Source organism: Zingiber officinale, chromosome 1A (assembly GCF_018446385.1).
Source record: "Zingiber officinale cultivar Zhangliang chromosome 1A, Zo_v1.1, whole genome shotgun sequence".
Taxonomy (NCBI): domain Eukaryota; kingdom Viridiplantae; phylum Streptophyta; class Magnoliopsida; order Zingiberales; family Zingiberaceae; genus Zingiber; species Zingiber officinale.
This window is the reverse complement of record NC_055987.1, coordinates 1,880,500-1,903,107: the sequence shown is the minus strand read 5'-3', so window position 1 is coordinate 1,903,107 and position 22,608 is coordinate 1,880,500. Positions and strand designations below refer to the sequence as shown.

General features: G+C 38.0%; 1 protein-coding gene and 1 long non-coding RNA gene across 2 annotated transcripts; both read left to right on the top strand.

Moving 5' to 3' along the window:
• Window positions 1-5,959: 5,959 nt before the first annotated feature.
• Window positions 5,960-7,696, top strand: LOC122039050. Its single transcript, XM_042599064.1, has 3 exons — window positions 5,960-6,367; window positions 6,440-6,707; window positions 6,798-7,696. Exons 1-3 carry the CDS (start codon window positions 5,960-5,962, stop codon window positions 7,694-7,696), a joined length of 1,575 nt encoding a protein of 524 aa, XP_042454998.1.
• Window positions 7,697-10,598: 2,902 nt separating this feature from the next.
• On the top strand, window positions 10,599-16,556 carry LOC122015231. The gene is made up of 4 exons (XR_006120852.1): window positions 10,599-10,970; window positions 12,387-12,731; window positions 12,821-12,890; window positions 16,348-16,556. It is a non-coding gene; the product is annotated as an uncharacterized LOC122015231 (long non-coding RNA).
• Window positions 16,557-22,608: the final 6,052 nt, after the last annotated feature.

Here is a 22,608-nt window from a genome sequence, read left to right as displayed (position 1 = left end):
GTGCCAGCTGCCCTAGTGGTATAGGAGTAGTCGTCTACTTTCACTAGGTTGTTGTAAAATTCGGCACATAAACTTATGTTTACTGGGCTGGTGCACTCAACAAGGTTTCGCAACCTATAGTGGCTTATAGCCTCGGAGACTGGAATACAAGAGCGTAGAAAGAACGATCTATCTATACATTTGGTTCTAATGGCCATGTAATTTGTTGACATAAACTTAATCCTAAGTTCTTCGGTGGGAAACCTAGGGTCAATGCTAGGTGTAGAGGGCCCAGCACCAGATTTAGAACGCTTCCTAAATTTCAAACTAATATTACACTAAGAAATAAACAAGTATTATAAGAAATAAAGTTTAGGAGAGGATAGAATTTTTACCGAGGAGCCATTGTAAGAAATTTTTAGAACTGACGACCTCGGTTGAGTCACGACTCCGTATCAACTGCGGAAAATTTTAATTTTGAAAGTCTTCGCAGGGAAGCTAAAAAGCTTTAAGGAAAACTTGGGTGCAAGGGTAGGGGGCGCCTGCTGCCCCCTATATATAAGGGAGTCCGAGCGCCCGGATGTGTTACGGGCGCTCGGGGTCGTGTGAGGCGGGGCGCCCGGGACCTCTGCGGGTGCCCTGAGTCAGAATACCGGGGGCGCCCACCCCCGGTTTTTGACCTTGTTTCGTTCGTTTTTTTTTTTAAATTTAATTTAATTTATTAATAACATTTAATTTAATTAAAAAAATGTTTAAAAAACGTTTGATCTAATTTGATTTTAAATTAAGTAGTTTGGAGATTTTTGAGTTAATTTAATTTTAAAAAATGTTTAACTTAACTTAAGTAAGATTTAAAATTGAGTTTGCTTAGTCATCTCACCCGATCTATGTTTTCAATCAGGGGCTCCTATTATTCTGTGAGATGAATTAGTTCAATTTATAGGATTTTGTTTAACTTTATGTTAGATTCAGGTTTAGCTTTGGGTTCAACAAGTAAGCATTCTTTGGATAAACTTCTGGGCTATGGTGAGTCACAAGGAGCTCATTAAAGTAACCATGCCTTCGAGGTTTCCCAAATAGTCCTACCCATTGAGCTTAATACTAAACCTTGGTCTAACTAATTAGGATCCATTTAAGGGTAGCTTCGGTTAGTTCCACTTGGCCAAATGCACCAGGTCGAAGCCATATCTTCCTAGACATGCGATGCCCGAGTTTCCCCAACGTACTATCATCCAAAAGCTTCACCAGTACTGTGTTTCAAGTTAAATCTAACCCTTTTAATCTATCCTTATTAACCCTGTCGGGTAATCTACTCTTGTTTACCCATTTCGGGTAGATTAAGTTCGGTTACCCAATCGGGTAAATAGATTTCGGAGTTGCCAGCTATTCTGGACCCTTCTTCTATTTTGATTTTTGGATTTTTGAATTAATTTCAAATTTTGAATTTTGAATTTTGAATTTTGAATTTTGAATTTTGAATTTTAATAATTAATTTCGAATATGAATTTTAAATTTTAATAATTAATTTCGAATTAATTTCGAATTTAAATGAATAATTAATTTCGAATTTGAATTTTGAATTTCAATAATTAATTTCGAATTTTGAATTTTAAATTTTAAATTTTAATAATTAATTTCGAATTTGAATGAATAATTAATTTCGAATTTGAATTTTAAATTTTAATAATTAATTTCGAATTTTTAAATTTTGAATTTTTAGATTAATTTCGAATCTTCAGTTTTTGAGTTTTCGAATTTTTGAATTTGAATTTTAAGTTTTAATTTCGAATTTTTTAATTTTGAGTTTTTGAATTAATTTTGGATTTTGAATTTTGAGTTTTTTTGACTAATTTCGGATTTTTATTGTTTTAGCTCCCCCTGGATCATAGCCTTGATAAGGTTTATTGAGGTAATGTATTTGATCCTTAGGAGCCCAATAATATCCAAGTCCAACTTGATTGATTAGGTTGGACTTGGCAACCCATGCTTGGACCATTTTTCTATTTGGTTTTATTAAGGATAGGTAAGATTTATACTTCTTTTTATATCCTAGTCCAGTTCGATTGTAGATTGCCCTTTGAGTTCCAAGAATTAAGTCAAGATTCTTGGATCCCAAGGAAAATCGCTCTAGAGTTGTTTTCAAATCCTTGACTTGACTTTTCAGATTGGAATTCTCTTCCTCAAGTTTTTGAACTTGAGTTGAGGTTCCAGTCTGAACTTGATCAGTTAAGGATTCGTTGTTAGGCGTTTCTTTAAGGAGTGTTACCTCCTTTAGAAGCGCTTTAATTCGAATCTTAGACTTAGCTACTTTATGCATTAAATAATTAATTAAACTATATAACCGACTTTTACTTACAGTTCGGCCCTTCGGAAACGGATGCGGATCCGTGGCTTCTCTCGGACTTGGCTTCCGATTCGTCCTCACTTCCGGATCCGTTGGTGAAGTCCCGGGCTGTCAAGGCAAGAAAGTTCGTCTGTTCTTGTTCTTCGTCGTCGGATTCCTCGGAAGAAGACTCGTCCCATGTTGCCTTCAATGCCTTCTTTCTTTTGGGTTTCTTTGGATCCTTCTGGTTCGGGCAATTCGCCTTGATGTGACCCTTCTGATTGCACCCGTAGCATGTCACTTCGAATTTGACCTTCGAGCTTGGTTGGGCTTCTTTAGACTGAATGACCTTTCTGAGATCCTTTTTGTTGAAGCCCTTCTTTTTGCAGAGCTTCTTTACTAAGCTGACTATTTCGATTGTGAGTTCATCGTCGTCTTCTGAGTCTGGTTCTTCTTCTGACTCAGGTTCGGTTCTTCGCTTGACCTTTGACTCACGCGATCTCCCTGTTCCTGCAACCAAAGCCAACCCTTTCTCGGTCGGGCGTGCATTAGTCTGTTCGTGAAGTTCGAATTCTGCAAACAGTTCATCTAATTTAATGGTAGACAAGTCCTTGGAGACCTTGTAGGCATCTACCATGGATGCCCACAAGGTGTTCCTTGGAAAGGCGTTTAGAGAATACCTTATGATGTCCCGGTTGTCTACCTTCTGTCCAATTGCATGAAGACCATTGAGCAGATCTTGAATCCGGGCATGGAGTTGGGCGGCTGTTTCACCTTCCTGCAATTTGATGTTAAATAATTTATTAAAAATTAAGTCTCTTTTACTTACTTTGGTGTCGGATGTCCCTTCGTGAAGTTTAATGAGCTTCTCCCACAATTCTTTGGCGCTGTTGAAGGGGCCGACGCGGTTGAGTTCTTCTTTTGATAGGCCACACTGGAGGGTGCAGGTTGCCTTGGCATTAGCTTCCACTTTCTTGATTAAGGATGCATCCCAGTCCTTGTACGGTAGTGGTTTGCCGGTGGTGTCAGATGGTAGTTCGAATCCGGTTTTGACAATCATCCAGACTTCAAAGTGAGTATGGAGATATGCCTCCATCCGACCTTTCCAGTACCCGAAGTCGTCTCCGGTGAATAGCGGCGGGCGGGTAGTACTGTAGCCTTCTTGAAGGGCCATTTCAGTTTTACCTAAAGCGAAAAACAACTACAAAAAAATGTCCCAGGACATGGTCCTGGCTTAGTAGTGCGGAAGAAAAAAAAAATGAATCACGAACTCGGGTGGTGTTGCACCAATTCCGAGAAAACCGATTCGAGGGAAAAAGAATTAGAATATAGTTATGAGGCTAAATTCTAATCGACTCCGAAAAAAGATACCACGACAAAAATATTTTGAATGGTGGTTGTACCGATTCAAAATGACTCCGCTCTAATATCAATTGATGGATCGAAAGCGCTAAAGGGGGATAGGTGTCTTCGCTTTTTGAAATCGTAAATCGTATATAAGCGATAGAGTAATAAGCGGTGAATAAAGACAATCAAACACGAGACACGGGGAATGCCGTTCGGGCCTAAGGCGACTCTACTCGAGGCCGCGATCCTTGATCGCTTGGTGAACAACTATAATATCGTGAATAAGTACACGGAAATAAGTCTGTTGGATTTGAAATAATCCGACAACAAAATAATAATCTGAAGCTTTAGGTGGTAAATGTGTAACAACACTTTAGAGTCGTTTCTTGAACAGCACATGAAGGAAGATAGCTTGTTGTGTTAGCTGCACCTCAACCCTCTTTTATATGACATTGAGGCTGGATCCTTTCGGCGCACAGGTGACGTGTCCAACCACGGGATGCTCCAGCGTGGCGGGGATAAAATTTAATCCGGGCGCGGACCTTTTCAGCAGGTTCCTCACCGCAAACAAAGGTTAGTCCGAGCAAAATACCGTAAGACAGTGTTAGAATTTGATAAAACAAAGTAAGGAATAACCGACTCTTTGGGCGTCAAAGTCTGAATTTCCAACGAAACCCTAGGTCGACCGACGCCTCTTGTTCCCTCTACGGGAGCGCCCTCACTACTCCCTCGGGAGAGATTACACGATGCCGGTCCGATCCTCGGACCAATGGACTTACCGCCTAGGGTTACCACCCCCTAGGGTTTTTCTCCACCTAGGGTTACCGCCCCCTAGGACCTAAGGTTACCGCCCCATAGGGTTTTCCTCCACCTAGGGTTACCGCCCCCTTGGACCTAAGGTTACCACCCCTTAGGGTTTTTCACCTGCCTAACCGCAGCTAGGACTTTCCTGAAACACTCATTCAAACATGTTAGATCACACACTAACTTAACTTTGAATCCTTTGCCATTATCAAAACCAAGGTTCGATTGTCGGATGCTTCCCGCACCAACAGGACTAAGTCCACCTGCAGGGTTTAACATGACAATTCTTATGAGGTCCTCTTGGGGACATTCTCAACCTAGATTACTAGGACACAGTTTCCTTCTATAATCAACAACATACACTATAAGTGATATCATTTCCCAACTTATCGGGCTTATTGATTTATCGAACTAAATCTCACCCATTGATAAATTAAAGAAATAAATATCAAATATATGTTCTTGTTAGTATATTAGGATTAAGAGCACACACTTCCATAATAACTGAGGTCTTTGTTCCTTTATAAAGTCAGTATAAAAGAAACGACCTCTAATGGTCCTACTCAATACACTCTAAGTGTACTAGTGTAATTATATAGTTAAGATAAACTAATACCTAATTACACTACGACCTTCCAATGGTTTGTTCCTTTCCATCTTGGTCGTGAGCTACTGTTTATAATTTATAAGGTACTGATAATATGATCTTCTGTGTGTGACACCACACACCATGTTATCTACAATATAAATTAATTGAACAACTACATTTATCATAAATGTAGACATTTGACCAATGTGATTCTTATTTCTAGATAAATGTTTATACCAAAAGCTAGGCTTTTAGTATACATCCTAACACTATGTAGTGTCACTGGTACATGCTTATCATTTTCTTATATTGTATTTAGGATACGAACTGTTTCTCTATTTGACTTTTAGTTGCTATCTCTCTTACTTTAAGGATTTCTTGTTCTACATAATGGATTGTACTTGCTGGGATGTAGACTCATGATGCCTACATTACAGGTGAGGATGTGTCTCCGGATACGATGGATGACCTACGGACGGAGTAGACGAGGAGGTGGGATGGACGCATGGTACTGTCCGTTGTCCGAGAGTACGAGAAATTTTTGTTTCTTTATCATTCGGGTGAGGAATGTTGAGGAGTAATTGTTTTTATCGATAAACATTTGTTGATATAGCCATGTCTATTGGTTATGTTAGTTTCTTGATAGTACTGCCATATGATCATTCCATTAGTAGTTGATGAGAGAGATTTTTTAAATAAAAAAAAATCTAGGGATGTTTCAGTTGGTATCAGAGCACACTCCTAAGGGACGGCATGCGCCAGCCATCTCGTTAGGAACTCGACTGCTTCAGTCAACAAGTTTGTAAGATTTATGTTATTATAGTTCTTCTTTAATTCGATAGCTAGTACTGCTATGATTGATATACTGATATGTACTTATAGGACACACATGAGATTAAAATGGAATTATACATGTTATGGCTGGTCGAAGGAACAATGGTGATATAGGTGGTCAGAACAACCAGTTTCTAGAGGGACTTACTGCACTTCTATGGGAGCAGAATCGTATCGATGGGAAACAGATTCAGCAACTATTGCAGGCTAGGGAACAGGAGAGCACACCTAGACGTCCTACACCTAGTGCGCACCCGGTCTACAGGCAATTTCGGGAGCTAGGACCGACGGAGTTTAAAGGCACCACAGATCCGATCGTTGTAGAAGGATGGATTCGAGCTCTAGAGAGGATTTATGATTTCATGCAACTCACGGATACGGATAAGGTCAGGTGCGCAATATTTATGTTGCGAGATGATGCACGGGTATGGTGGGAAGGTGCACGATTGACAGTGGATTTTTCTACGTTGACATGGGCTGATTTAAAGGAGGTATTCTACGGGAAATAATTCACCGCTGACAATAGAACTCGGTTGGCAAGAGAATTCTTGGAACTTCGCCAGGGAGATCTGACGGTGGCAGAGTATGTCAGAAGGTTCGAGAGGGGACGCTACTTCGTACCCATGATTGTCAGCCAACCAATTGAGAAGTTGAAGCACTTCACTAAAGGATTGAGAGCTGTCATTCGCCATGACGTCAGACTAAGCCGAGTCACCACATTCAGGGAGACAGTTGACCAGGCACTGATGTCTGAAAGTGACAGGAACGTCATGGTCAAGGAAGCCCAAAATAACAGATTGAGTTATCAGGGAAGGGATCAACAGGAGCCAGGCAAGAAGAAGTCAGTTTCTAGCCAGTATCAGGGCAAGGAACCACCTAGACAGACACAGCCACACCCTTAGTTTCAAAAATCACAACCAGCTGAAGGTACTACTTCCAAGGTTGAGAACAAAGTCTGGTGCCCCAAGTGCGAGAAGATACATGCTGGACAGTGTCTGACTGGTATTGATGTTTGCTATATGTGCAAAAAGGCAGGGCATTTTGCTAGGGACTGTCCTCAGCTCAAGGAGCCAATCAAAGGAAGGGTATTTTCCATGACCCAAGAGCAGGTGGATTTAGACGCATCTATTATCACAAGTATGATTTTTGTTGCCAGTATACCGGCTCATGCATTAATAGACTCTGGTGCCACTCATTCATTTATATCTGCGATTTACATTGCAAAATTAGGCATTACTCCTGAACAAATGATTAAGGGATATAGTGTTTCTTTGCCTTCTGGGGTGAAATTATACAATAACAGGGTGGTAAGAAACTGTCAGATAAAGATGCAAAACTGTATGGTGAGTGCAGAACTTATTGTGTTGGAAATGGTGGAATTTGATGTAATCCTCGGAATGGATTGGCTGACTCAGTACGAGGCAGTCATCGATTGCAAACAACGGACCGTTAGGTTAAAGCTTCCTACCGAGGAATTCTTCATTTTTCATGCAGTCCCAAGATCGACCCTTCCTCACATGATTTCAATGTGTAAAGCTCGACGAATGCTAAACAAGGGGTGTGAGGGCCTCTTAGTCAATATCACAATTAAATCAGAGACCCAACGACCAAGATTGGAGGAAGTGGAGGTAGCTCGAGATTTTTCGGAAGTGTTTCCAGAGGATGTTGCAGGGCTACCCCCGATTCGGGAGGTGGAGTTCGGAATAGAACTAGTACCAGGAACGACGCCGGTGTCAAAAGCGCCATACCGATTGGCACCTACTGAAATTAAAGACTTGAAGGAGCAGTTGCAAGAATTACTGGGTAAAGGATTCATTTGACGGAGCATGCCCCCATGGGGAGCACCGGTGTTGTTTGTACCCAAGAAAGATGGGACTATGAATCTATGCATCGATTACCAAGAATTGAATCGAGTTACAATCATGAACAAGTATCCATTGCCTAGGATCGATGACTTGTTTAATCAGCTACAAGGGCAACAGTGTTTTCAAAAATCGACTTGAGATTAGGATATCATCAGATGAAGGTGAAGGAGCAGGATGTGCACAAAACAACATTCAGAACCCGATACGGGCACTATGAATTTCTGGTTATGCCATTCAGACTTACTAATGCCCCGGCAGCATTTATAGACTTGATGAATCAGGTTTTTCACTCCTACCTGGACCAATTTGTTATCATCTTCATTGATGATATACTAATCTACTCCCGAAGTCACCAAGAGCATCGTCTGCATTTGACAACGGTGTTGCAGACGTTGAAAGATCATCGGTTGTACGTGAAATTTAGCAAGTATGATTTCTGGTTGAATCATATACCCTTTCTAGGGCACATTGTCTCAGGGAAAGGGATAGAAGTGGATCCAGCCAAGGTTGAGGCAATCCAGAATTGGGATACACCAAGGAATGTTACCGAGATTCGGAGTTTTTGGGGGTTGGCAAGCTATTATCGGAGGTTTATTCAGAACTTCTCCAGGATTGCTCTGCCTTTGACCTCGCTGCCCAAGAAGGAGGTAAGATATGAGTAGATAAATCAGTGCAAGGAAAGTTTTGAGGAGTTGAAGGAAAGATTGACGACGTCACCAGTGCTTGCGATATTGGATGGTTCTGGACGATTTGTGGTATACACTGACGCCTCTAAAACTAGATTAGGGGCTGCGCTAATGTAGAATGGGAAGGTCATTACATATGCCTCACGTCAGTTGAAGATGCATGAGCAGAATTATCCCACACATGATCTGGAACTAGCGGTAGTCATTTTCGCTTTGAAGATTTGGAGGCACTATATTTACAGGGAACGATGTGAGATTTTTACAGACCACAAGAGTTTGAAATATTTCTTCACACAGAAGGAGCTAAATATGAGACAAAGACGGTGACTGGAACTAGTGAAGGATTATGATTGCAACATCAACTACCATCCGGGTAAAGCCAATGTGGTAGCTGATGCATTGAGTCACAAATATGCAATGTTGCTGCAGCTAACTACACAACAACAGTTGATAACTAAATTTCGACGGCTGAATTTAGAGGTAATAGCACCAAAAGAACAGCTTAGACTGTCAGCATTGACCATAAAATCAAATCTACTGGATCAAATTCGGAAAGGGTAGATGATGGATCAACAGTTAACTGAATGGAAGCAGAGGGATGAAGAAGAGGGGCAGGCTATTTACACGACAGTGGATGGAATTGTGCCTTATAAAGGCCGCATCTGGGTGCCTCAGATGGGGTCACTACGAGAGGATCTCATGAATGAAGCACATACTACCCCTACTCTGTGCAACCTGGAAGCACCAAAATGTATAGGGATATGCAATTACTATACTAGTGGTCAGGTATGAAGAAAGACATAATCAAAGTAGTACATGAATGTCTTACATGTCAGCAGGTAAAGACCGAACATCAGAGGCCAGCAGGACTACTAGAACCACTTTCGACACCCATCTGGAAGTGGGAAGAGGTCTCCATGGATTTTGTAGTGGGACTACCAACCTCACCTAGGGGGTCAAACGCAGTGTGGGTTATTGTGGATCGATTGACAAAGTCGGCGCACTTCTTACCAGTAAAGACCACATTCACAATGACACAATATGTCGAATTGTATATACGAGAGATAGTGCGGCTACATGGAATTTCGATCCAAATTGTGTCAGACAGAGACCCAAAATTCACCTTCGAGTTTTGGGAAAGTCTACATCGTGAATGGGGACCAGGCTCACTTTTAGTACCGCATTTCATCGCCAGACGGATGGCCAGTCTGAACGAGTGATTCAGATTTTGGAGGACCTGCTATGAGCATGTGTAATGGATTTCAAGGGAAATTGGGTGTCAAAGCTGCCTCTGATAGAGTTCACTTATAATAACAGTTATCATGCCACAATATGTATGACTTCATATGAAGCGTTGTATGGAAGAAAGTGCAGAACGTCGTTGCATTGGGATGAGGTCGGAGAGAGGGCAGTTCTAGGCCCAGACATTATAACCCAAACAGTGGAACTGGTGGAGAAAATTCGGAACAAAATGCAGACAGCGCAAAGCTGACAAAAGAGTTATGCTGATAAGCGACGAAGAGATTTGGAATTTGCAGTAGGGGATCACGTGTTCCTTAAAGTGTCACCAATGAAAGGGGTACTGAGGTTCGGAAAGAAAGGGAAGCTCAGTCCAAGATATGTTGGGCCTTTTGAGATTCTGGACAGGGTTGGAACTCTAGCGTACCGGGTTGCTCTACCACCAAATTTGTCTAGGGTACAAAATGTGTTTCATGTATCAATGCTTAGGCGATACATTGCTAATCCATCTCATGTGATCAGTCATGAGTTCATGCAGTGGGCGCCAGATCTGACCTATGAGGAACAACCAAAACCGATCCTTGATCGCCAAGTCAGAAAACTGAGGAACAAGGAGATCAAGATAGTGAAGATCATATGGGAAAATCAGCAGATGGAGGAGGCCACCTGGGAAACTGAACAAGATTTGCGCAACTGATACCCTAAAATATTTGGTAAGTCAAATTTCGAGGACGAAATTATTTTTTTCAGTGGGGAGAATTGTAAGGTCTCCCAATCGTTAGTTAAGGAATTTGAATAAGGTAAAATGAAATTGATAAATCAAGATCTCATGAGCGACAATAAAGGAAATCATCTACTAAATTTTCTTAGGAAATTTAAACGAACTGGTATGACATCATGAAACTACTAAATAAAGGGATTAAATGGGAGTACCCTAGGTTAGGGATTAATTGCCCTAGGTATTAAAACCTAGGTATAAAAGCCTAGCTCAACCATTTCCCCCGCACCCAGCTACTGTGCCAAAAAAAAATTGCCGCCTCACCTCTTCAATCACTCACTGGACTCGATCGAACGGGTCACCAAGTTCAGAAACCTGTTCTAGCATTTCCCCATCTCGGCGACTTCATGGGAGCATCGTGGGCGAGGAGTCCAGCGAAGACCACCGGCGGCTACGGCTAGGGGAAGGGTTTCTTCAAGAGAGATGCAGAAGGGAAGACAAGTATATCTAATTGTGTTGACACGGGATCCCTAAGGTATAGGGATGAGCTCCGGTGGTTTGTAAGGATCGTGACGCAAATTATACGGTGATGTTTTGGTTTTAGCTGAGGTTTCAGTGTTTCTCTTTGATTCGATGATGGTTTTTGAGGCTATTTCTTGTAAATGTGATTGTTGTGAGGTTTCATCCGGATGATGACTTTAATCGGAATGTTGCGTTCTTTTATCGTGATGCGGGTTTGGCTTCCAGTGCGAATGTGCTTCATACCGGGAGATGTTGCGTTGATTTGTTTCCGTGGATTGGGTGTCTTTACAGTGGTGTATGGTTTCCAATCGAGCTTTCATTGAATTCTTGCTTGTTATTTTTCTGGTTTCTAGATTTTCGCCTGTGTATTCTGTTATTGTTGGGGTTCGTTTGCCATGGATTGTTTGGTTTTGGGAGTTCTCGGTTGTCGATTGGTTATGGGAAGGTTCGGTTTTGTTTTCCTCCGGGTAGTGGAAGCCGTGAGTTTTCTTGCAGGAAACCTGATTGTTAGAATGCCCGAGTGAGAGATTAAGTGAAGAGTGTGGGGTTTTCTATGGAGTTCAATTTTGGATTGGTTCTGTGAGATCTCTAAGTCGATTTAGAGCTTGATTTGTTTCCTTCCGTGATGTATGGCGTCTTTGGTTTTCTTCAAACAATTGGGGATTCGGGTTGTTTTTAATTCAAAGTAATCTTGTTCTGGTTCCTTGAAAATGGTTAAACTACTTCGGTAGATGACTTAGGTGGTGGCGGAAACTTCGGTTGATGTTTTGGAAAGTTGGTCTAAATTCTATCTACTGTTGAGGTGTGGTAGATTTAATGATTTCTTCCGTAAGTTCATAGTTCTGCATTATTTATGCTATGGCCCAGCATGTTAAGATTAGAAAATGTTTTAACATGTGGCATGTAGAAAGCTCTTCTATAAATATTCGTTAGATAAGCATGATTGTGGTAAGAATAGAGTCCATTTTCTTTTACTACTCATGAATGACTACAAAGAATGATACTATTTACTATTTATGTGTAACTGCAAAGAACGATACCATTCATGTATGACTGCAACAAATGATAAGGATAGTTAAGTTTATTTACTATAGCTAATAGAATGAGTATGAGAATATGTAGTAGCAGTACCGGATGGGTGACCCGGGATGAGCTCCAGGGAGGACCCATCCAAACTTGATTGATAAATTATATATGGTAGCTTCGGCTATATGACTGACTGCATGATCTCTAGGAGGTACCTCTAGGTTCATGAGACTATTAACTGGCTCTAATTGTGGTTACCGGATATGTGACATATTCACTCTAGTAGCTATGTAGTGTCACTCGTATATGCTTATCATTTTCTTATATTGTATTTAAGATACGAACTGTTTCTCTATTTGACTTTTAGTTGCTATCTCTCTTACTTTAAGGATTTCTTGTTCTACATAATGGATTGTACTTGTTGGGATGTAGACTCATGATGCCTACATTACAGGTGAGGATGTGTCTCCGGATACGACGGATGACCTACGGACGGAATAGACGAGGAGGCAGGATGGACGCATGGTACTGTCCGTTGTTCGGGAGTGCAAGAGATTTTCGTTTCTTTATCATTCGAGTGAGGAATGTTGAGGAGTAATTGTTTTTATCGATAAACATTTGTTGATACAGTCATGTCTATTGGTTATGTTAGTTTCTTGATAGTACTACCATATGATCATTCCATTAGTAGTCGATGAGAGAGATTTTTTAAAAAAAATATGGGGATGTTTCACTCGAGGTCCTCCCGGTGCGCCAAGACTCGCAGCGACAAGCTAACAGAGGCGCCGTGGATGCTAGGGTTCGCAGATGAGCCTTGCCCTTTCCTGTTGGAGTTTTTGTGAACAATCAGAATATTGACATTAATTTTGAGATTTTCTTTGCTGTTAGGTTTTCCCTGCTGCGCCCTCAAATATTTGTGTTGAAGGTCTCCCTCACCACGCTGTGCTAAGTTTGCGAGGTATACCTCTACCAAGTTCCTTCTCATTTGATGCATACACATCTTTTTTTCCTTCCCAATATGCTATAATGAAGATTGATTGAAACAGAGACCCATGCTTGCTAACTTGTATCTACTACATTGTTGCATTTAAATCTACTACTACACGGATAGATATTCTAATAACATAGAGATATTTTTTTTCATGCTTTTTGTTGATATCTTTAGGCATAAGCTATGTGCTAAGTAAAATGGTTTCCTGAAATTTGATTAATGTAAGCATATTATTTTAAAAATTCTTGATTGAAGTACAACTAAGTGGCCAACCATAAAGATATTTATAAAACATTTCCTTCTATATCATGGTCCACCGAGTTATTGTTATTACTATTTGATTTGGTCATCATTTTTCTAGAAGTATGATAGTAGTACTGATTAGATATTTTTGATTGAAGCAGCTAAAAATTTGACAAATTATTAAATATTAGAAATTGAAATTGAAATAAGTTGTATTTTTTATCAAATGGTTCAATACTTGTAATTTTGAGTTTAAATTGAAATAAGATGTAGTTTTTATATATTTATCTATTTATCTGTTTTTAAATATAATGTGACATTCCCAAAAATGGAAGAAAATAGAGTTGATAATCAGGAATATATTCCCCAAGTTGCAGATGATCAAAAATTGGGATGAAATTCTCATCACTAGAGGAAGCATATTTGTTCTATAACCAATATGCACGACAAGCCGGATTTAGTTCATAGATAAACACAAGCAAGAAAAATAAGATGGCAAATGAAGTGATGTGGAAATAAATTGTATGCTTTAAAGAAGGACATACAAATCTAATACGGAATGCTAAACATACAAAATCTGATCAACTGATAAGGGAAAGAGCACGTGGCACAGTTAGAACGGGTTGTAAATCAAATATTGCATTTATCAAGAAACAAATAGGACCTAATTGGGTTGTAAGTAACTTCATAGAAACCCATAATCATCCACTCTCAACTCCATCAAAGGTGCATTTGCTACGCTCACATCGTAATATTTTGACAGCCAAGAGAACATTGACTAAACAGTTTTCAGAGGCCAATGTACCAACTTGTCAACAAATGAGATTATTGGAGATAGAGTATGGAGGGTATGAGGGGGTAGGTTGCACAGAAAGAGATATTAGAAATTTTGAAAAAAAACTAAGAGATAAACAAAAGGGTATTGATACCGAAATATTGATCGAGTTATTTACATCTGAGCAAGAGAAGAATTCAGCTTTTTTCTTTGATTATAAGACTGATTCAGATAACAAATTTAGTAAGTATTTTTGGGTTGATCATGTATCAAGGAGGGTATACAGTGTATTTTGTGATGTCGTTGTATTTGATAAGACATATATCACCAATAAATATGATATAATTTTGGCATCATTTGTAGGAGTTAATCATCATCATCAGACAATTATTTTTGGTTGCGGGTTTCTTAGTGATGAAAAAATTAAGTCTTTTGTTTGGTTGTTTAAGAAGTTTGTAGAAGTCATGCCTAAAGGTCCACAAAATGTTATCATCACTGATCAAGATCTTGCTATGACGAAAGTCATTGCACAAGTTTTCTCTCAAACAGTGCATCAATATTGTTTGTGGCACGTACTGAATAAATTCCTAGATAAATTACACTCTTTGACTTTTCAAAATCACTATCAAAGCATAAAGAATGTTATTGTAAATTCTACAACACCTGATGATTTTGAGAAGTCATGGGAAGAGGTTATCAATTGTGCTAATTTGGATAAAAATGATTGGTTGTCATCGATGTATGAATTGCGACGCAAGTGGGTGTCAGTATATTTTAGACATATATTTTGTGTTGGAATGTCAAGTAGTCAGAGATTTGAAAGCTCACATTCATTTTTTAAGTGGTATATTTCAAATAAGAATTCATTAATGGATTTTATTACCCGTTTTAATAGAGCACTGAGACACCAAAGACATAATGAGTTAATTGTGGACCATATTATTATGAATGAGCATCCCAAGATTAAGACAAACTGGCCAACAGAAACTCAAATGGTTAAGTTGTACAAAAAAAAGAAATGACTGGAGTTTCAAAGTGAAGTGGGTGAGAGTCATGGTTATTATGTGCAACAAGCATTTGCAGGAGTTGACTCAGTGGTTTACCATGTGATAAAATTTTAAAGTTGTTCTTCCTCCAAACTAAAGGTTCTCACCCATGACAAATAGAGGGATTATATATCGTGTAGTTGTACAAAATTTGAGTTTGAGGGCAATCCATGCAGGCATATGTTAGCATTTTTTCATATCAACCAAGTGTTTCATTTGCCTAATACGTATATACTCAAACGATGGACACAAGATGCAAAGGTTTGAGAAATCCTATTTTTGGGGGAGCAAAAAGATCCAGATCCAGAAAGATTTTTGATGTCGAGACACTCGAGATTATCCTATAAAGCTTCATTATTAATTGATAGTGCATCTTTAACTGACGAGGGGACAAACTTCTTGGATGAATAATTTGATTGTATCTACAACAAAATTCAAGAGATGAACATTATTAAACCATGTGGTGATGGAAGTAAAAGGAAGAAATCCATAGATGAGGGTCTTGGTATTATTGATCCTTCTTCAATAAGAACAAAGGGATGCGGGAAGAGATTGAAATCATCAAAAGAGAAGTCAATCTCAAAGTCCAGGTTATGTCGTGGATGTGGATATCGAGGTGTGTCACATGACAAGCGCAACTGCCTAATTTTACAACAAAAGTATGTGTGTCAATTAATTTTATATTTTTATTATAATTTTACTTGCAAACTCAAATTCTTTTTATTTTATTACATTTTGAAATTATGACGATGTGTTGATTGTTAGATCAACTGAAGATAATCATCATAACAACGTTGACGACACATATGAAGCTAATTTGACATCTATCGCTGGTACTATCAAATTTTATTTTATTAAATCATAGTGGTTCATTGAGAAAATGAAGTTAATAATTATATTTTTTTTGTTGCAGATTCTAACAACATGTACTAGGATATTCATAATTAGAAGTGAGTGCCAACACAAGTTCTAGCTATCATTTTCCTTCTTCAGTGACAAATAGGCTGATACTTGACTCTTGATTTATTCAGGAAATGCTTTAAATATTTTTTGCCTTCTAATTTTGTGATCCTTTTAGAAGTATTTGTATCGCAGTAAACATCATAGAAGTTATTCTAATCACAATTTTTCTGAACCATTTTATCTGAATCATATATCATATATCACATTTCCTCCGTTTGCACAATTGGGAAGTACATTTTATCTTGCTTTTATTGAGCTAGTTTAGTAATGCAAATATAATTTCTAACTTGCTGTTTCCCAACCTTTGCCATCCAAAGTCTTTTTTTATAGTGAAATATTAGAATTGTGAACCATTTATTATAGCTTTATGTTAATCATTTGCAAAATGTCCTTTTAGGTTGGTGTGGTGGAACTTGAAGTTGCAGTTGAGAGAATAGCAGTCACTTTTGATTTTTTTTGGCGTCCCTTTTGGAACTTTTTCATAGTGGTGTGTTTGAAGTTAATTGCTCGAAGGATGTAAAAGTTCAGGGTATCATAGGTCCTGTGCTTCTCTTGAAAAAGTGGGCTGATTGTAATGCTACCTTTATATCATTGCTTAGTTATTAATGTTGGTTGCTACTCGGAAAACCTAGAGGTTCCACTGTACAAAAATTTTGTACAAAGGTCTGAACCTTTTCCTAGCTACCATGTGTTCTTTTAAATTAAATTTTGGATCTCCTGCGGAACTTAACACGTTTGATCCAAAACTTAATCTATTTGTTCTTTAAGGTTTAGACTTGGATCTCCTGCGGAACTTAACACGTTTGATCCAAATCACCTAAGTTATTAATTCCATTAAATATTAATTTCCATAATTGGTTCCCAGTACTGACGTGGCGAGGCACATGACCTTCTTGGATATGGGAGCAACCACCACCGACTAGACAAAACCTTTTATAGAAAGGTAATATTTAATTTCCTAAAATAACTTTAGGTTAACCGAAAAGAACAATCAAATCACAAGGAAAAGAAAAAAAAACAAAAGAACACAACATCGAAAAACATATTCGAAATTCTAGAATCGTAAGCCTCTTGTATTTGGTATTATTTTCATAAATAACTAGCATGATGCGGAAAGGAAAAATTACTAGTTATACCTTCTAAAAGACCTCTTGATCTTCTACCGTATTCCTCTTCTAACCTCGGACGTTGTGTGGACAACGATCTTCCGAGATGAGAACCACCAAGTACCTTCTTCTTCCTTACAAGTTTCGGCCACCACAATTCTCCAAGAGAAGTAGAGGTCCGGCCACCACCACCAAGCTCCAAGGGATGCAAGAAACAAAACCACCTTTCTCTCCTTCTTCTCCTAGCTAGAACCGGCCACCATCAAGAGCTCCAAAAGAGAGGTTGCCGCCGGCCATAAGAAGAAGAGAAGAGGAAGAAGCTAGGGCCGGCCACCAAGGAGGAAAAGAGAGGAGAAGAATAATAGAGTTGATCACCCGTGAAGGCACCTCTACCCCCTCTTTTATAATCCTTGGTCTTGGCAAATAAGGAAATTTAATTAAAAACTTCCTTAATTCTTTTGCCATGGAAAAGAAAATTTTATTTAATTAAAAACAATTTTCCTATTCTCAATTTACATGGCCGGCCACCATCAAGCTATAAACAAGGAGAGTTTTAATTAATTAAAACTTCCTAATTTGTCTCCAGAAATTTATAAAAAATTTCTCCAATAATTTTCCCTTCATGGTGGTTAATAAAAAGGAAATTTTATAAATTAAAATTCTTCTTTTAAACATGTGGATAATTTCCAAAAGGAAAGTTATCTCTTAAAAATTAAAATCTCTTTTCAATCTACAAATAAGGAAAGATATCAAATCTTTTCTTAATCTTTTGTAGAAACTAATAAAAGAGAATATTTAATTTTTAAACTTCTCTTTTAAATTATTATCATGGTTAAAAGGAAAGTTTTTCTTAAAAATAAAATCTCCTTTCAATCTACAAATAAGGAAAGATTTCAAATCTTTTCTTAATTTTTGTAGAAAGCTTTTAAAAGGAAAGATTTAATTTTTAAACTCTCTTTTAAAACTATGATATCCACATAAGAAATAATTTTAATAAAAAATCCTTTTTAATATGATGTGGCCGGCCACCTAAGCTTGGGCTTCAAGCTATTGGCCGACCACCTTAAGGCCAACCTTTAGGCTTGGGTTTCAAGCTTGGCTTGGCCGGCCCCTATTGGTTGAGTAAGAAGGTGGGTATGTGGTGGGTATAAATCTCTATATACAAGAGGCTACGATAGGGACCGAGAGGAGGAATTGGTTTTGGTCTCCCGATAAAATTAAGCATCCCGTGCTCGCCCCGAACACATAACTTAATTTTATCAATAATAATTCATTCCACTAGAGAACTATTATTGAACTACCGCACCAATCCCAAATTACATTTTGGGCTCCTTCTTATCATGAGTGTGTTAGTCTCCCTGTGTTTAAGATATCGAATGTCCACTAATTAAGTGAGTTACTGACAACTCATTTAATTAATATCTTAGTCCAAGAGTAGTACCACTCAACCTTATCATCATGTCGGACTAGGTCCACCTGCAGGGTTTAACATGACAATCCTTATGAGCTCCTCTTGAGGACATTATCAACCTAGTATCTCTAGGACACAGTTTTCTTCTATAATCAACAACACACACTATAAGTGATACAATTTCCCAACTTATCGGACTTATTGATTCATCGAACTAAATCTCACCCATTGATAAATTAAAGAAATAAATATCAAATATATGTGCTTGTTATTATATTAGGATTAAGAGCACACACTTCCATAATAACCGAGGTCTTTGTTTCTTTATAAAATCAGTATAAAAGAAACGACCTCAAATGGTCCTACTCAATACACTCTAAGTGTACTAGTGTAATTATACAGTCAAGATAAACTGATACCTAATTACACTACGACCTTCTAATGGTTTGTTCCTTTCCATTTTGGTCGTGAGCTACTGTTTATAATTTATAAGGTACTGATAACATGATCCTCTGTGTGTGACACCACACACCATGTTATCTACAATATAAATTAATTGAACAACTACATTTATCATAAATGTAGACATTTGACCAATGTGATTCTTATTACTAGATAAATGTTTATACCAAAAGCTAGGCTTTTAGTATACACCCTAACAATCTCCCACTTATACTAAAAGACTAAGCTGCCATATCTGCTGCCATACATCTGATTCCTAACCCTTCAACATGTCCATCAAAAGCTCTTGCCTCAAGGACCTCGGTGGAAGGATCTATAGGTCATCACCTGATGCAATCTAGGCAGCAACAACTTCTCCTTGTTTATATGATTTCTCGTATTGGGTGGTACTTGCGCTCTATTGTGTTTACTTGCCTTTATAGACTTATGGTTTCTTCGAGTTTGCTACTGCACTAATATTATTACAATAAATTGTAATAATCTTTGGACAACTGAAATCATATCTAAGTCTATCTTGAGATTATTGAGTCATTCAACTTTTATAGCTACCTCGGAGGCTTGCCATATACTAAGCTTCTATGGTGGAGTCCGTAAAAACACCTATGCTTATCACTCTTCCATAGTTATGACTTTACCTCCTAAAGTAAACACAAAACCCCGAGGTTGACTTATTATTGTCCCTATCCGATTGGAAGTCAAAATCCATGCAACCCACAAGGACCAAAATAACTGTCTTGTAAGCTAGCATATAATCTCTAGTGCCTCTAAGGTACTACAATATATGCTTTACTGCAGTCCACTGTCCTTGTCCAGGGTTACTTTGATATCTGCTAACTATGCCTTTGGCAAAACAGATTTCTGATCTCATACATAGCCGTAGCATAAAGAACTGCCTTTATTTCCTTTATCTCCTTTGATGTCTACAGAGACATATCTTTAGATAAAGTTACTCCATCCTTAAAAAGTAAGAAACCTTTCGAGGAGTTTTGCATGCTTAAAACGAGCAAGGATTTTCCGATGTATCAAGCTTGGGATAAGTAAAATATATTTTTCTTTCGATCCCTTATTATTTTGATCTCAAAATATATACATTCTCCCAAGTCCTTTATATCGAATTATTTGGACAACCATACCCTTACTTGACAACATTTTGATATTGTTTCCAACTACCAAAAATGTTATCTACGTATAGTACAAGAAATACCACCACGCTTCCATCACACCTTTTGTATACACAAGACTTATCCAGTTACTAAATAAATCCATAGATCTGGATTACTTTGATAAACCGGATGTTCCAAGACCTTGAAGCTTTGCCTCAGTCCATAGACTGATTGAGCTTACACAAGATGCTCTTAGCCCTTTGCAATGAACCCTTCTGGTTGCTTTATATGGATGCTTTCTTCAAAACTTCCATTAAGGAATGTTGTCTTGACATCCTCTTGCCAAATAGATAAAAGAATCCGGATAGATTTAAGCATGACTACCAGTGAAAAAGTTTCCTTTTTCATCAAGCCTTGCTTTGAAAGTTACTACCTTCCTGTCTATCCCTCTTTTCCTATTATAGACCTTTTTATACCCAACGGCTTTTACACCATTTGGTGATTCTACAAGCTTCCAGATTTTATTAGAATACATATATTCTAATTCTTTTATTCATTACTCTTTGCCAAGATGCTGCATCTTTATCTTGGAGTGCTTCATCATATGACCGGAGATCAGGTTCATGCCCTCCAGGGATCGAGTCCAAAAACTCTCCCAAAATATGAACCTATTTAGGTTGCATAACAACCCTCCCACTACAATAAGACACTTTCTGTAATTGTGTATCAATTTGTGATACGTGTTGCAGTTTTCTTGTGGTACCTCATCTTGTACAGTTGGTACTAGGTTAGACATGTCCTTTATTATTTCCTTAAGAACAAATTTACTTATGAGCACGTGGTTCATTATATAGTCATTTTCTAAAAAATCAGTCATTGATGCTAACAATGACCTTCTGATTTTTAAGACTATAAACTTACTTTTGTTTATCTAGGATAACTTACAAACAAGTGAACTCCTATCCAACTTATCATTGTCTCTCTTTAACATATGTGCTGGATTACCCGAATCCGAATATGCTTTAAAATAGGTTTTCACCTATTCAGCAATTCTATATGAGTAGAGAGTTCTAACTTGGAAGGTACTATGTTCACTTTCGTTATCAAAGTTTATCCTTAAAACAAATTTGGTAATTTTCTAAATAACTCATCATCTATCTAATTATTTCATAAGAGTCCTTTACCTTCTTTCTACTACACCATTCTGTTGAGGTGTACCAGGTGCAGTTAGTTGGGATTGAATCCCTACTTTTGATAAGTGACTCCTAAATTCTCCCAAGAGGTACTTGCCACTACGATCTTACCATAGTGACATTTACTTTTACTTTGTCGTTTCTCTACATCAGTCTCGTACTCTTTGAACTAATCAAAGCACTTAGACTTGCGGCACATCAAGTAAATATATTCGTATCTCAAATAGTTGTCTATAAAATAGATGAAATATTTGAAACAACCTCTTGCCTGGATGCTCATAGGATCACACAAATCAGAATGAACAAATTCCAATATATCTTTGACTCCATACCCCTTAGACTTAAAAGCTTCTTGGTTATTTTTCCTTCCAAGTAAGACTCGTAGGTTGGAAAGATTTCCACTACTAATGAACCCAAAAGTTCATCAGCTACCAATGAATCCTACTCAAGTTAATATAACCTAACCTTAGATGCCAAAGATATAATTGGTTCATTTTCGAAGGTTACTTTCTCTTAAAGTTAGAAGATGTGTTATTAATTTCCATTTGTTGCATCATGGGAGTTATTGGATTATAAATTGTCAACCAATCATACTAGAATAGATAACTTGCCTATTTTTCTTGATAACAACTTTGTTATCAAAATAGACACAATATCTATTCTATAATAGTTTAGAAACTGAAATCAGGTTCTTTCTAAACTTAGTATGTAAAGACAATTCCTAATAATCCAAATTTTATTCCTATTAGAGAATAAACCTCTCCCACTGCAACAGCTGCTACTTTTGCAGTAGTGCCCATGTGGACGGTGTTTTTTATTTTCATTTAGTTGTCGGGTATCCTGGAACCCTGCAATGAATTGCAGACATGATCAGTGGCTCCCATATCTACACACCAGGTACCGGTAGATAACTCCACTAAACATGTATCAACTAATGAATAAAATACACCTATATTGTTCTTAGTTCTAAGAGGACAATCTACCTTAATGTCCAAATTCTATTTCCAATCAATTATAATTGGGACCACTAAGTCTATCCTAAAGTATATCAGCTAGGGATTGACCATCTTCCTAAGAATCACAAAAATATTTGGTTAAGATCAACTCCTTAAAAATCTCCATGAATTTTGTATGCCACGTTAGTGTATACAAATTCAAAGAGGAAATTTTATTTAATTTTATTATCTCGTCAACCTTACTTTATGACGAATTAATAGTTGGTCTATCTTTAATCAAATATTTGGTCAAGACTCTAAATTTAAAATAATATTGATTCCTATAAAAATACTATTTAAATTTACCAACACCTCAAAACACCGTGAATTTTGCATGCCACGTTAGTGTGGACGTATACAAAATCAACATTTGTAAGAGGAGGGTTTT